Below are 15,282 nucleotides of genomic sequence, written 5' to 3'. Positions count from 1 at the left end.
AACCTGCACCTTAGTGCTGACTTGCCACCAGCAAAGTCAAACCCAAATTGTTGCTCATGTCGGCACCAATGACTCCTGCCGTCTGGGTTCAGAGGTCATCCTCAGTTCGTACAGGCGGTTGGCGGAGTTGAAGGCGGAAAGCCTCACTCACGGGGTGGAATCAGAGCTAACTATTTGTAGTATCGTTCCCAGAATCGATCGCGGTCCTCTGGTTTGGAGCCGAGTGGAAGGCTTAAACCAGAGGCTCAGACGATTCTGCGGAGAGCTGGGGTGCAAATTTCTCGACCTCCGCTATCGGGTGGAGAAATGTAGGGTCCCCCTGAATAGGTCAGGCGTGCACTACACGCCGGAAGCGGCTACGAGGGTAGCGGAGTACGCGTGGAGTGCACATGGGTTTTTTTTAGGTTAGAGAATTCCCTCCCTAGGCCCGACAAGACGCCTCCTGAGACGCGGCAAGGCAGGAGTAGGCAAAATGCAACAAGGAATAACAATATTAATGTGCTAATAGTAAACTGCAGGAGCGTCTATAGAAAGGTCCCAGAACTGCTCTCATTAATAAATGGTCACAACGCCCATATAGTACTAGGAACAGAAAGTTGGCTGAAACCAGACGTAAACAGTAATGAAATCCTAAACTCTGATTGGAATGTATACCGCAGAGATAGGCTGGACAGTGAAGGGGGAGGCGTGTTTATAGCGATAAGAAGTGCAATAGTATCGAAGGAAATTGACGGAGATTCGAATTGTGAAATGATTTGGGTGAAGGTCACGGTTAAAGCAGGCGCAGACATGGTAATTGCATGTCTCTATAGGCCCCCGGGCTCAGCAGCTGTTGTGGCTCAGCACCTGAAGGATAATTTGGAAAATATTTCGAGTAGATTTCCCCACCATGTTATAGTTCTGGGTGGAGATTTTAATTTGCCGGATATAGACTGGGAGACTCAAACGTTCATAACTGGTGGCAGGGACAAAGAATCCAGTGAAATATTTTTAAGTGCTTTATCTGAAAACTACCTTGAGCAGTTAAACAGAAAACCGACTCGTGGCGATAACATATTAGACCTTCTGGTGACAAACAGACCCGAACTATTTGAATCAGTTAATGCAGAACAGGGAATCAGCGATCATAAAAGCAGTTACTGCATCGATGATTTCAGCTGTAAATAGAAATATTAAAAAAGGTAGGAAGATTTTTTCTGTTTAGCAAAAGTGAGAAAAAGCAGATTACAGAGTACCTGACGGCTCAACACAAAAGTTTTGTCTCAAGTGCAGATAGTGTTGAGAATCAGTGGACAAAGTTCAAAACCATGGTACAATACGCGTTAGATGAGTATGTGCCAAGCAAGATCGTAAGAGATGGGAAAGAGCCACCGTGGTACAACAACCGAGTTAGAAAACTGCTGCGGAAGCAAAGGGAACTTCACAGCAAACATAAACATAGCCAAAGCCTTGCAGACAAACAAAAATTACGCGAAGCGAAATGTAGTGTGAGGAGGGCTATGCGAGAGGCTTTCAATGAATTCGAAAGTAAAGTTCTATGTACTGACTTGGCAGAAAATCCTAAGAAATTTTGGTCTTATATCAAGCGGTAGGTGGATCAAAACAGAATGTCCAGACACTCTGTGACCAAAATGGTACTGAAACAGAGGATGACAGACTAAAGGCCGAAATACTAAATGTCTTCTTCCAAAGCTGTTTCACAGAGGAAGACTGCACTGTGCTTCCTTCTCTAGGTTGTCGCACAGTTGACAAAATGGTAGATATCGAAGTAGACGACAGAGGGATAGAGAAACAATTAAAATCGCTCAAAAGAGGAAAGGCCGCTGGTCCTGATGGGATACCAGTTCGATTTTACACAGAGTACGCGAAGGAACTTGCCCCCCTTCTTGCAGCAGTGTACCGTAGGTCTCTAGAAGAGCGAAGCATTCCAAAGGATTGGAAAAGGGCACAGGTCATCCCCGTTTTCAAGACGGGATGTCGAACAGATGTGCAGAACTATATCTCTAACGTCGATCAGTTGTAGAATTTTGGAACACGTATTATGTTAGAGTATAATGTCTTTTCTGGAGACTAGAAATCTACTCTGTAGGAATCCGCATGGGTTTCGAAAAAGACGGTCGTGTGAAACCCAGCTCGCGCTATTCGTCCACGAGACTCAGAGGGCCTTAGACACGGGTTCACAGGTAGATGCCGTGTTTCTTGACTTCCGCAAGGCATTCGATACAGTTCCCCACAGTCGTTTAATGAACTAAGTAAGAGCATACGGACTATCAGATCAATTGTGTGATTGGATTGAAGAGTTCCTAGATAACAGAACGCAGCATGTCATTCTCAATGGAGAGAAGTCTTCCGAAGTAAGAGTGATTTCAGGTGTGCCGCAGGGAAGTGTCATAGGACCGTTGCTATTCACAATATACATAAATGACCTTCTCGACAACATCGGAAGTTCACTGAGGCTTTTTGCAGATGATGCTGTGGTGTATCGAGAGGTTGCAACAATGGAAAATTGTACTGAAATGCAGGAAGATCTGCAGCGAATTGACGCATGGTGCACGGAATGGCAATTGAATCTCAATGTAGACAAGTGTAATGTGATGTGAATACATAGAAAGATAGGTCCCTTATCATTTAGCTACAAAATAGCAGGTCAGCAACTGGAAGCAGTTAATTCCATAAATTATCTGGGAGTACGCATTAGGAGTGATTTAAAATGGAATGATCATATAAAGTTGATCGTCGGTAAAGCAGATGCCAGACTGAGATTCATTGGAAGAATCCTAAGGAAATGCAATCCGACAAAAAAGGAAGTAGGTTACAGTACGCTTGTTCGCCCAATGCTTGAATACTGCTCAGCAGTGTGGGATCCGCACCAGGTAGGGTTGATAGAAGAGATAGAGAAGATCCAACGGAGAGCAGCGCGCTTCGTTACAGGATCATTTAGTAATTGCGAAAGCGTTACGGAGATGATAGATAAACTCCAGTGGAAGACTCTGCAGGAGAGACGCTCAGTAGCTCGGTATGGGCTTTTGTTAAAGTTTCGAGAACATACCTTCACCGAAGAGTCAAGCAGTATATTGCTCCCTCCTTCGTATATCTCACGAAGAGACCATGAGGATAAAATCAGAGAGATTAGAGCCCACACAGAAGCATACCGACAATCCTTCTTTCCACGTACAATACGAAACTGGAATAGAAGGGAGAACCGATAGAGGCACTCAGGGTACTCTCCGCCACACACCGTCAGGTGGCTTGTGGAGTATGGATGTAGATGTAGATGTAGATGTAGAGGACCTTCCTGGCATGTCAGATCATCTAACGTCCTGCCTCTCTGGATCAGCATGGTGTCATCCCTCATTGTCGACCTCTCTCTCGCTTGGTCAAACTCACTTCATAACGAACCTTCCTGGCCCATCAAAATTGTATTCTTTCTTCTCACTTTGCCTCAAGGCACCTACCACCTCTCATCAGAAGTTAACAATGTCCTACGCATACAACATACCAGGTGGGTCTCAAATCTGTGGCCTGGATAATCCCAGTACTGTGTAAAGACACAGTAAGGTTGTGATTTCGTGGTAGCCAAAAAATGATAGAAGGTGTGCCTAATTTGTGCCAACTGCAGAGAATAGGGGTGCCTATTTTTAGCCATCCCCACATCTAACACCAAAACTTTCACTCCTGTGAGCCAATCAGGATGGAAGTTGATGCTATATGAAGTTGTGAAGTGGTTAGTCCATCTCAGAGTCCAAGCATATGAGAATATAAGTTGAAATCATTGCAGATAAGGAAATTCAGTGGGAAAACGAACTGAGACTCATCAACGAAGTAAGGTAGAAAACTATTCTCAATCCTATGAGGTACTAACACCCTGACTTTGTTGTGCAGTCCTGCATGTGCTGTGGACAGCTGAGTGTCACGAGAAACTGTACCAGGGGCCGAGTAATACAGGTACAGTGTCTAAGGCAGACTGAGTCTGGAGTCTACAGCAGTGCTGGTGGTGCTGCTTGTAAAGGCTTACATGATGTGCATCCCACATGATAACTCACCATCCTCCTGACGTCTGTTCCTTCCAGAAGTTGCTTCTACAGCTGGTCACGTAGGCTCCTGCTTCCTAGCCTCTCTACTAACGTATGGTTACCCTCCTCTACACACACATTGTGTACCAGTCTAGCTATTCCCACTTGTTGTCACGAATGAGTTATGAGAGACACTAATAGCAACTGCAAAATGCAGTCTGCTTTGTGAAATAGTTCGTGTTTTTTTTTTCTCTCTCTCTCTCTCTCTCTCTCTCTCTCTCTTTTTTTTTTTTTTTTTTTTTTTTTTTTTTTTTTTTTTTTTTTTTTTTTTTTTCCCCCCTCCAACTAACAGTGACTCCACACACATCATGGAGATTTGACTGAAAATTCTGAGAGGTGTTACTGGCTAGCTTGCAGTTTCATTTACGCCTTAGAATGATTAATTCATTGCATCAGCGATGGGTGTTCTACAGAAAGTACCCTGCTAAGTTATTGAGAACTGTTTGTACATCAAATTTTTCAGTTCTTGAGCCTACACAAAAACTTTTTCTAGGATGTGAAGATTAAAAATTACATTGGGGGCATATATGAACAATAAGATTCCAACATTTATAATGAACAACCACAGTCTTTTATATTGCTAGGTAGAAATGTTGTTATTGTACCTCACACTGAATGTTTGAGGAACAGTAACAATTTCATACACAGTTTTGGCTTGTGTAATTATCTTTCAAAGTTATATGTAATCTGGGAGGGAAGGGGAAGTAACTGGAAACATGATACCTTCACTGTGTTCTTCCTTCTTTTGTACAGCCATCTCAATTTAAAACTGTGAATGTTTTTTTTGAAATAAAAATACCTATTCTCAGATGTAAAAAAATTTGCAGAGTTGCAGATGGTGCTGTTTCAGAAGTAGCATCGGTTAAAAATGAGTATAAAGCTCAAAATTAGGAAATAAATTAGGAAAATAAAAACAGATGATTTCAGAATAAAAGTTTATTAATCCGTGTATGTTTGCTTAGTTTGTTTTTATTTAATTACAACATATAACTAAAACAATTAACAAATCTGTCTCTTGCACATGTTGCCCATTGTCATATACATCTCTTTAATACCCTTGTTGGCTGTCCTCATGTCAATACCAATGGAGTCTGCAGTGGACAGAAGGAAATCGCTAGAGACAAAGTATCTGAGTGTCAGTAGTAGATGGTTCACTGGTGGAATAGTCATTTCCAAAAAAAGGTTGCATGGGAGAATTTGTGTGACAATTCAAGAGAAATTTAAAAACATAACTTCCCAGCCAATACTTCCACTATTAAGATTATGTAGATTCTTACATGGCAAATTACACAAATCTAAAGGCTATAAATCCAACTAAAAACTTAGGGATTACAATTACGAATAACTTAAACTGGAATGACCACACAGATAATATTGTGGTGAAAACAAACCAAAGACTGCAATTAATAGGCAGAACACTTAAAAAGTGCAACAGGTCTATTAGACTGCTTACACCACACTTGTATACCGTCTTCTGGGGTATCACTGTGCAGTGTGGGATCTGTATTAGATGGGACTGACAGAGGGCATTTAAAAAGCTCAAAGAAGGGCAGCTCATTTATTATTCTCGCAAAATAGGGGGGAGAGTGCCGTGCACATGATACGCAAATAGTGGTGGGAATCATTAAAATAAAGGTGTTTCTCATTGTGGCAGGATCTTCTCACAAAATTTCAATCACCAACTTTCTCCTCAGATTGCAAAAATATCCTTTTGACGCACACCTACATAGGAAGAAATTTTCGTCATGGTAAAATAAGGAAATTTAGAGTGCGCACAGAAAGATTGAAGTGCATGATTTTCCTGTCAACCATTCAAGAGTGGAATGGTAGAGAAACAGCTTGGAGGTGTTTGGATGAACCCTCTGCCAGGCACTAAACTGTTAATTTCAAAGTAATCATGTAGATGTAGACAGAAAGCAAGACGTCCGTAATGTCACAGTTTGCAGAGCCTGCTCCTTAAAGTGTTCCATGAAGAAATTTGTGACTGCTGGAGACAGTGGTGATCCCATGGCTGTGCTGTCAGTCATCTCCATAATATTCATCCCAGTATAAAAAGTATGTTGTCTTTAGGACGTGACGGAACAACTTAATGATTCCAGATGTAAAATGTTGGGCCAAAAGATCCAGCGTATCTTGTATTGGCACCCTCGTAGAAAAGCTTCCTAAGATACGTTGGTGACACTTTCCTGATATGGCTTCATGGTGAAGATATACTACAGCAGTTTGTCAATCATACAAATGGTGTCCATCCCAAAATTAAATTTACTGTCGAGATGGAGAAGCATGGCAAGCGACCATTCTTGGATGTTTTGGCTGAGCAGAAGGCAGGAGGCCAGTTTGGTCATTCAGTGTACCAGAAACCAACACAAACTGATTGGTACTTGAATGCCAGTAGTTTCCACCACCCAGTACACAAGAAAGCAGTCCTGAATACATTGGTTCACAGAGCCAAGTTTATCTCTGACGACGACCATCTACAGTCTGAATTGCAGAACTTAAGTCGTGTTTCTGAGGAAAATTGATACAGCAAAAGAGACATTGCAAACTCTTTCAAGGGCCGCCGTCGAAAGACACCTGGTGAATCAGTAGAAGAAGCCAAATGGACTGTATTCCTGCCATACTGTGGAGCAACTAGCAGTAAGTTAGGACGTCTGCAGAAACATGGGCTAAGACCAGTGTTCTGGCCCGCCCCCAAGATACGAGATATGTTGCGCCCTGTTAAAGATGACATTTCTCTTAGTGTATGGTGTACCCTGTGAATGTGGCAGCATGTACACTCCTGGAAATTGAAATAAGAACACTGTGAATTCATTGTCCCAGGAAGGGGAAACTTTATTGACACATTCCTGGGGTCAGATACATCACATGATCACACTGACAGAACCACAGGCACATAGACACAGGCAACAGAGCATGCACAATGTCGGCACTAGTACAGTGTATATCCACCTTTCGCAGCAATGCAGGCTGCTATTCTCCCATGGAGACGATCATAGAGATGCTGGATGTAGTCCTATGCAACGGCTTGCCATGGCATTTCCACCTGGCGCCTCAGTTGGACCAACGTTCGTGCTGGACATGCAGACCGCGTGAGATGACGCTTCATCCAGTCCCAAACATGCTCAATGGGGGACAGATACGGAGATCTTGCTGGCCAGGGTAGTCGACTTACACCTTCTAGAGCACGTTGGGTGGCACGGGATACATGCGGACGTGCATTGTCCTGTTGGAACAGCAAGTTCCCTTGCCGGTCTAGGAATGGTAGAACGATGGGTTTGATGACGGTTTGGATGTACCGTGCACTATTCAGTGTCCCCTCGACGATCACCAGAGGTGTACTGCCAGTGTAGTAGATCGCTCCCCACACCATGATGCCGGGTGTTGGCCCTGTGTGCCTCGGTCGTATGCAGTCCTGATTGTGGCGCTCAACTGCGCGGCGCCAAACACGCATACGACCATCATTGGCACCAAGGCAGAAGCGACTCTCATCGCTGAACACAACACATCTCCATTCGTCCCTCCATTCACGCCTGTCGCGACACCACTGGAGGCGGGCTGCACGATGTTGGGGCGTGAGCGGAAGACGGCCTAACGGTGTGCGGGACCGTAGCCCAGCTTCATGGAGACGGTTGCGAATGGTCCTCGCCGATACCCCAGGAGCAACAGTGTCCCTAATTTGCTGGGAAGTGGCGGTGCGGTCCCCTACGGCACTGCGTAGGATCCTACGGTCTTGGCGTGCATCTGTGGGTCGCTGCGGTCCGGTCCCAGGTCGACGGGCACGTGCACCTTCCGCCGACCACTGGCGACAACATCGATGTACTGTGGAGACCTCACGCCCCACGTGTTGAGCAATTCGGCGGTACGTCCACTCGGCCTCCCGCATGCCCACTATACGCCCTCGCTCAAAGTCCGTCAACTGCACATACGGTTCACGTCCACGCTGTCGCGATGCCACGGCAAGCTGGCTAACACTGACGGTGGCGGTGCACAAATGCTGCACAGCTAGCGCCATTCGACGGCCAACACCGTGGTTCCTGGTGTGTCCGCTGTGCCATGCGTGTGATCATTGCTTGTACAGCCCTCTCGCAGTGTCCGGAGCAAGTATGGTGGGTCTGACACACCGGTGTCAATGTGTTCTTTTTTCCATTTCCAGGAGTGTATATTGGACAAACAATTCGCATGTTTGCAGAGCGTTGTACTGAGCACAAGCACCATATAAAACGAAGGGAACTTGACAAGTCAACCATAGCGGAGCATTGCCTAGAAAACGGACGTAAAATACAGTTCGAAAATACAAAAGTGTTGGCTCATGCGTCTTACATATTGGGACTCCATTATAAAGGAAGCGGCTGAGATTCGTTTAAACACAATCATTTCAACAGAGACCAGGGATAGCACAGCTTGGGGACGGGCGTTGGACATTGAAAGAAAGCAGACATAGATGCATGACGCAGGTGCGACAGTTTCAAACATGGTGTAAGACTCAGAGGACAGATAAGACACATTCTCAGACATCAAGGGATCACCAGTTTCGTATCGGAGGGAAATGTGGGGGATAAAAATTGTAGAGGGAGACAGAGAAATAAATATAAGCAGAATTCAGAAGATTCAGCACAGGAAAGAGTAGCATGGAGAGCTGCAGCAAAGCAGTCTTTGGACTGAATGCGACGACAACGATTTCACTTTTCTTGTTGCTATGTTTTTCATCTCATTTGAAACTGCTAAAGATTGAATTGACTGTCTAGCAGCTCCTGAGCAGTAAATGGTCCCGATACATCACCTTTCAAACTTTTTGTGCTTTTATGCTCATGCTTGTTTTCTTTGTTTATTGCTTTACCTTTGTACCATTCCATCTGTATTCTCCAGTGATTGAGAGGGTGTAACTCGGGTGCGGAAACTACCTCCTGCTGCAAGACTAGCCATAGGGACCCCTACTTGTCTGTCTTCCAGACTTCTCTGTATTTGATTGCTTTCCTGCAGATGTTTTACTTTCATGTTACTAGTTATGTGGTGGTGTGCTTCACTTCAGGTACAATATCAATATGATCCAAACATTTTCCCTACGATACAGCTTTCTTACCTTTGCCTTTGACATCTCAGTTGTCTCACTAGCTTTCTCTAGAATTTACATCTGTGTCTATATTCTGTAAGCTACTGTCAAGTGCATGATATGGAGTACTTCATACAAATATTAGTGATTTTGTTTCTGGTATTCGGTTTGCACAAGGGGCTTGGAAAAAATGAGTTCATAGACCTTGGTATGCGCCCTAATAACCTTGTGTTCCCTGTGCACCGGCGTTATGTGTATAGTGCTGTTTCCCAGAAATGAGTCTTTCATTTGCCTACCATATTGATTTTCCATGTTCATCCCATTTCATATTGCTTTATATTCGAACTAAATGACAGGCTCCTGATGTTTACCACTGATTTTGTAATAGGATGTTGTTGGGTTCTTTTTCTTTGCTGTGGACATTACCTTGCATATATCCACATTTTCAGATAGCTGTCATTTATTGCGTCAGCTGGAAGTTCACCTCTTTTTTTTTTATCTTCCTTTAGTTTTATGCATTTTTCAACTTTTTTCTAAAATCTCTTTCATGAACAAAAACCAAAGATAAAATGTACACAGTCAAAGATAACATACATGCAGCAATGTTTCCAACTATTCTGTTTCAGGGGCACGACCAGTCAGATCGACAATAAATCCATCCAAAAATTGTCACTCTGAGCACATTCCAGGCCTCACCTCTCAGAGCCAGGACATCGACATGGGAAGAGCATCTGCAAGTAGACTGTTGAAAAACCAAGGTATTGTGAAATGAATGCCATTTTCCATAATTTGTTGGTAATAAGCGGAATTGTTTCCAAGTTTTATTTCTACTGATAATTCTTTTCATGTTGTGTTAGCTAAATTTCTGGCTATTAAATGTAAATTATCATTTCCAGTGTGCAATCAGAGTGCAGATATTAAAAACCTTGACGTTACCAGCCTAGCTACAGCTATAGTCATTACTTTGTGCGTGTTATTAATTTTGAAAGTTCGAGACTAAATTTCAATGGAGGGCAATTAGCAAATGGGAGGCACTTTACACTTGGGCAGAGGTGATCAGATGGTGACTGCATTCTTCAGTTCACAAACTGTGGAAACAGTTTCTTACTACAGATTTGACATGCATTAAGTTCACCAGGGGATGGCCAAGGGTTACTACATAAACTGGTGACTGGTATTAGGTGTCGCGCACTTAGAGGGATGGGATTGGTACATCACTCCAACTACATCTGCCCTCCAACTACATCTGCCCTTGCTATATCCAATTAGCAACTTATACTGTCAAGTATTATGTGCAGATTGCATCATAAACATGATATCTTTGCAGAGCGATCATCCTTGTACTTACTGCTAATGTCTCTCCATAAGGGGTAACGCTTACTGACAGGTTGCCAACATGTATACTGGAATGCATTCCAATGGAGGACCATTCTCTTTAGAGACATGTCCCGGTTTAGCTTGCAAAGTGACGGCAGATATGGTTTGATTTGGTGAGAAGCCAGAAGCCATTACCCATCATGCAATTCATGAAAGTGATGCTGTTGGCTCAGGTAGTGTCTGTAATGGAATGTAAACATATTTATTTGAATACAATGACCTCTTAAAGTGTGACAGTACAATTTCACTATTCTGTTGTGATGAGATTATTTATTTGTATTAATGATCTTATGGTTCTACAAGGTAACCCCTGAATGATCTCACAGACTTCATTCATGGAGAATTATCTTCTACAGAAAAACGTTCAGTGAATAAAGTGGTAAACTTGATCTCCAGCTCCAGTCTTGTAGAACATATTTTTGGGTGCTCTTGGTAGGCATTTTGGTGCTTGCAGTCCTCCTCCTCAGAACCTTATCACATTGAGAAAAACTTTGCAAGTAGAATGGCATTCACACCTAGTGTAGCTGACGCACACTTATTTAAATCATCACAAATTACTACCACATTTGGTCACACAGTGGTTAGCACACTGGACTCGCATTCAGGTGGATGACTGTTCAAACCTGCATCCGGCCATCCTGACTTAGGTTTTTCGCAATTTCCCTAAATCACTTCAGGCAAATGCTGGGATGGTTCCTGTGAAAGGGCATGGCTAATGTCCCTCCGTGATCTGATGGGGCTGATGACCTCTTTTTTTCGGTCCCCTCCCCTCAAATATACCAATCAACCAATAAATCACTTGCTTATGAAGACAGTAGCACTCCATATTAATGATATTTGTGTTCGCTGCACAGGTGCATACATTTTTTGCTTTCCTAATGCTATCTAAGTTCAAAAATAACTTCTTTATTTGCAACTGTGTTTTCATATTTCAGTTAGGCTGTGCCAAGTGAGTGGTTCAGTTACATGAATTAAATTTATTTTTATTTATTTATTTTTTAGTTCTTTTATTTATGGAAACCAATATCAAGTGGGACTAGAAAATGGTTTTGTCACAACGCTTGGTTCAATAGTATATATTTTCATTGTTGCTTATCATCTAGTGTACTGAATGTGTCTGATATTATTTTTTTTTTCCTTGTAGTAACTGTGGTGAAGGCACCACCATCAGAAACAAATGAATTTACAATGAGCTCGGAGGACTTCCCTGCACTGCCTGGTACTCAGAGGACAGAAGGACCATCTCCCGGTGGAAGTTTATCAGTGGAAAAGAATCTCTCTGTATCGAATTCAGATATTGGACAAGAAACAACTGTTGGAAATAGGGCACCTGGTGCTGAGAAGTCGCAGACCAAAAGAGGAATACAAACATCCCCTGATGGTAAGCCGAATTTGCTATCAGTTGTATTTTCTTGAGCAAATTAATACTGAAGTGCTGGCTTTGATCTGATTTATGCACTCTAGTCTGATGGTTCTACTGTTAGAGTCTTGTTTTTGATAACACAAAGGTCCAGGATCCCCAAGTGCAGGTCCAGTACGCAGTCAAAATCTATAAACAAGGCTAAAGTACTACTCTTCTTGTGTAGGGTACACAGTATTCAGATGCCTTTCCTGAGATGAATTGTATTCCCAAAATTCACCATATTGTTGAGGAAAGTCTATTTAAGATAGGGGCATGTAAAGGCAAAGTGGCAAGAGTACAAGGCATTAAATAACATTTTGCTTCTAAGTAATACATCTCTGAAAAACAAGGTAGTGAAATTCCAATTTCTGTAGCTTAGACTTGAGACAATATTTGTTATATCTACACACTGCTTAATTTGTGGAATAAATGTGGCAGTCTTGCTGCAGCCCATGGCTGATACAGGCTGTGGCAAAAGAACACATGTTCATTTAACACAATGTAAATCAGTCATAGGCTGGAGCAGGACAGTAATTCTTTTACGAATGAAGCTGTGTGTGTGTTACAGATATGATCTTAAATCGAAGCTGCAGAAGTTAGACTTTCACCGTTTTATGTCAGGTATGGAAATTGTGTAACATAAATAGGTAAGAAGTTCCCCTGATTATAGAAAATCACAAAGATTTGGTGGAACACGACCTCTTAAGATTGATCTGTAGTTATTGTACAACATTTAAACAAAAAATTTTGCAAATTGGTGAATGAACCTCATCAGTTTTAGTTGTGGTGATGCAGGAAGGGGTACATGAAATGAGAATGTTGAATGTAAATACTTGATCTTCTACTTCGTTGTAAGTAGTGTAAAATCAGAATGTTTTTCATAGCAAAGTATAATAATGTATGGAAAGTTCTGGTTGAAAATTATTCATAATTTAGGAATAAAGGAGATGACTCATCAAAAGCCACAAGCACTGTGTCGTCGATAGACACCCAAGTATGATGATTCCATCAGGATTTGAGTTTGGTCTTTGACACGTCATATATTGTATATCTGAGGTAGATGGGAGATAGTGTCATAGTGTGAAATCAAATCTGTGTTGGCCTCCAGTTTGAACTCAAAACCCTGCTGCCCATGTTGTGGACTGAAAATACAGCAAAGATGGCCTATTGAATTTCATATTCTGAAGTAGATGCTGCGACCAGATCTCTCTGCAGCAGTATTATTAATGATCACTACATCTGTGTGTACATTTGTTTGCCACCATAAAGGTGACATGTTGAGCTGCAGACAGGCACAGTGTAAAGATCGTTGCACATTTTCAGCTTTCTCACACACACACACACACACACACACACACACACACACACACACACGTGTGCAACTGGCAGCTCGGACTGGAATGTGGTCAGAGTTGCTGAAGATGGCTGTCGTGTGTGTGTGTGTGTGTGTGTGTGTGTGTGTGTGTGTGTGTGTGTGTGTGTGTGTGTGTGTGTGTGTGTGTGTGTGTGTTTTGATAAGTTTTTATCAGTAAAGAAGAAAAAGGTTATTGAATACAATTTTTATGATTATTACAGTCACATATAAGTACTTGTTACTTATTTGTAATTCATTGTTTTGTGTAGTAATTGATGATGAATTAAGAGGACATTTCAAGTTTGTTCAGGACATTTTAAATTATCAATGATGTAATTAATTGTTCAGAAATGAAGTTTATAATCTACTGTTGTCATGTTTTACTAAATGGTATACTTATATTTTCGCATTGTAATTTATTTTAGGTAAAGTGACGAGGATCCCGGGAAGTATGGTCAAGGACCAATTTGGTATGGTTGGTCTTCTAACATTTATTAGGGCCGCAGAAACAGATCCTAATTTGGTTTCCTTAGCCCTGGGTCAAGATTTGACTGCACTTGGTTTGAATTTGAACTCACCTGACAATCTGTACCCTAACTTTGGAGGGCCGTGGGCAGAAACACCGTGCCGACCTCAGGATATTGATTTCCATGTGCCTCCTGAATATCTTATTAACCCTAATATAAGGTGAGGCACTAAAATTTTACTTTTATCTTACAGATTTCATATCTTTAAAACACTTTGAAAATTCTCATTCAGTACATATGATTGTTTTCAGTTGAAAGAAAAATAAATTCTTTTTCTAGTTTGCACTGCTGCATTTTGTGGTATTTCCATTTCGGTTACTTTGGGTACTGCTGTGTGAGATCTTTTGTTTGTAAATTTCTTCTTCTGTCTTAGAAGATGTGGGGAGATTAAAAGCAACCCGTATTAATAGACCTTAACCAACCTTAATGAAAGCAGTTCAGTTAATTGCAAAGACACTATGATATTCAGTTGCATTTTTTTGACATTTAACTGATACCTCTCTAATGAAGGATGGGAGAAATGAATGCTTGTCTTAATGGTGAAATGGATTGTTGATTTAGGGTCAAATCAAGACACACATTCCAGTCAGTTTTGTTGATCTGTTACTGTACATAATATGTTAATTGCTTGTATTTCATGTAGACATATTTCACTCCTTCACTGCAATTAAATTAGTCTCCACCCCTCACATTTTCCTTGGCAGATCTGGACTGACTGGCTGCTTGCTTTCTTCGAAGAAACTCCCACCTCACGTGAGGAGATTGGGGGGGGGGGGGGGGGGGGGAGGGACAAAAACTTGAAATATATGCAGTGACATTACCTTGTACAGGTTATATATAGTTGTGTACTTGCTCCTTTTTTAGCTTAAGCAAGAGTCATTCAGGGTTACTGGATATAGTTTTTCCGTGTAGTATTATGTTTATTAATTTAATTGTTGTTCTGAAGCTGCAGTGGATTGTTACCCATTTCATCAGAGTTTAAGCACTATATGAGTCTGTTCCTCCTATCCCTTATTGTTCAGATAGTAAAAACAAGTGTACATTTAAACCACACAGAAATTTCTAATTATCTAATTACTTTATTTCATAGATTGATTACTGCAATGTTAAATTAAAAAGGTTACAGAATTAAAATGTAGTGATTCCTCTTCCTCCCCAAGATTGGCAATTATAGTTAAAGCAGATGTAGCTTTTAACACTTCTATTTTGCAAGACCTTCTAGTTCTTCACACTTAAATTCCTGTCATAATATACACTCCCTCCTTCCCCCCCCCCCCCTCCTCCCTGCCTCCAAAGACTGGCAGGGGGAGTGGGAGGTGGTGGGGGTGAGAGGTGAAAACTCAGAGAATTATACTTTGATGTTGATTGACGGTACTCATTGACTTTCTTGCAGTAGAAAAATGAATAAACTGTGAAAATTTGAATTTTAAGCCCTTTACAAAGGTCAAGTTTATCACAAAAGAGTTACAGTATACTCTTCTACGCATCTTTGTTTTCAT

The 15,282-nt window shown here is 41.8% G+C and overlaps 1 protein-coding gene across 3 annotated transcripts in view; it reads left to right on the top strand.

Annotated features, from left to right (window-relative positions):
- Positions 1 to 15,282, top strand: part of LOC126298498 (CCR4-NOT transcription complex subunit 2) — a 137,251-nt gene that overhangs the window by 107,469 nt on the left and 14,500 nt on the right. For all 3 annotated transcript variants that reach the window (XM_049989835.1, XM_049989836.1, XM_049989837.1), the window contains exons 4-6: positions 9,750 to 9,881; positions 11,645 to 11,881; positions 13,682 to 13,943. In XM_049989835.1, the coding sequence (XP_049845792.1) occupies positions 9,750 to 9,881; positions 11,645 to 11,881; positions 13,682 to 13,943 (631 nt within the window). The remainder of the gene's footprint in view (positions 1 to 9,749; positions 9,882 to 11,644; positions 11,882 to 13,681; positions 13,944 to 15,282) is intronic.

The sequence above is a fragment of the Schistocerca gregaria genome, chromosome X (assembly GCF_023897955.1).
Source record: "Schistocerca gregaria isolate iqSchGreg1 chromosome X, iqSchGreg1.2, whole genome shotgun sequence".
Taxonomy (NCBI): domain Eukaryota; kingdom Metazoa; phylum Arthropoda; class Insecta; order Orthoptera; family Acrididae; genus Schistocerca; species Schistocerca gregaria.
Note: the sequence above shows the minus strand (reverse complement) of the source record. Positions and strands in the feature narration are given on the sequence as shown.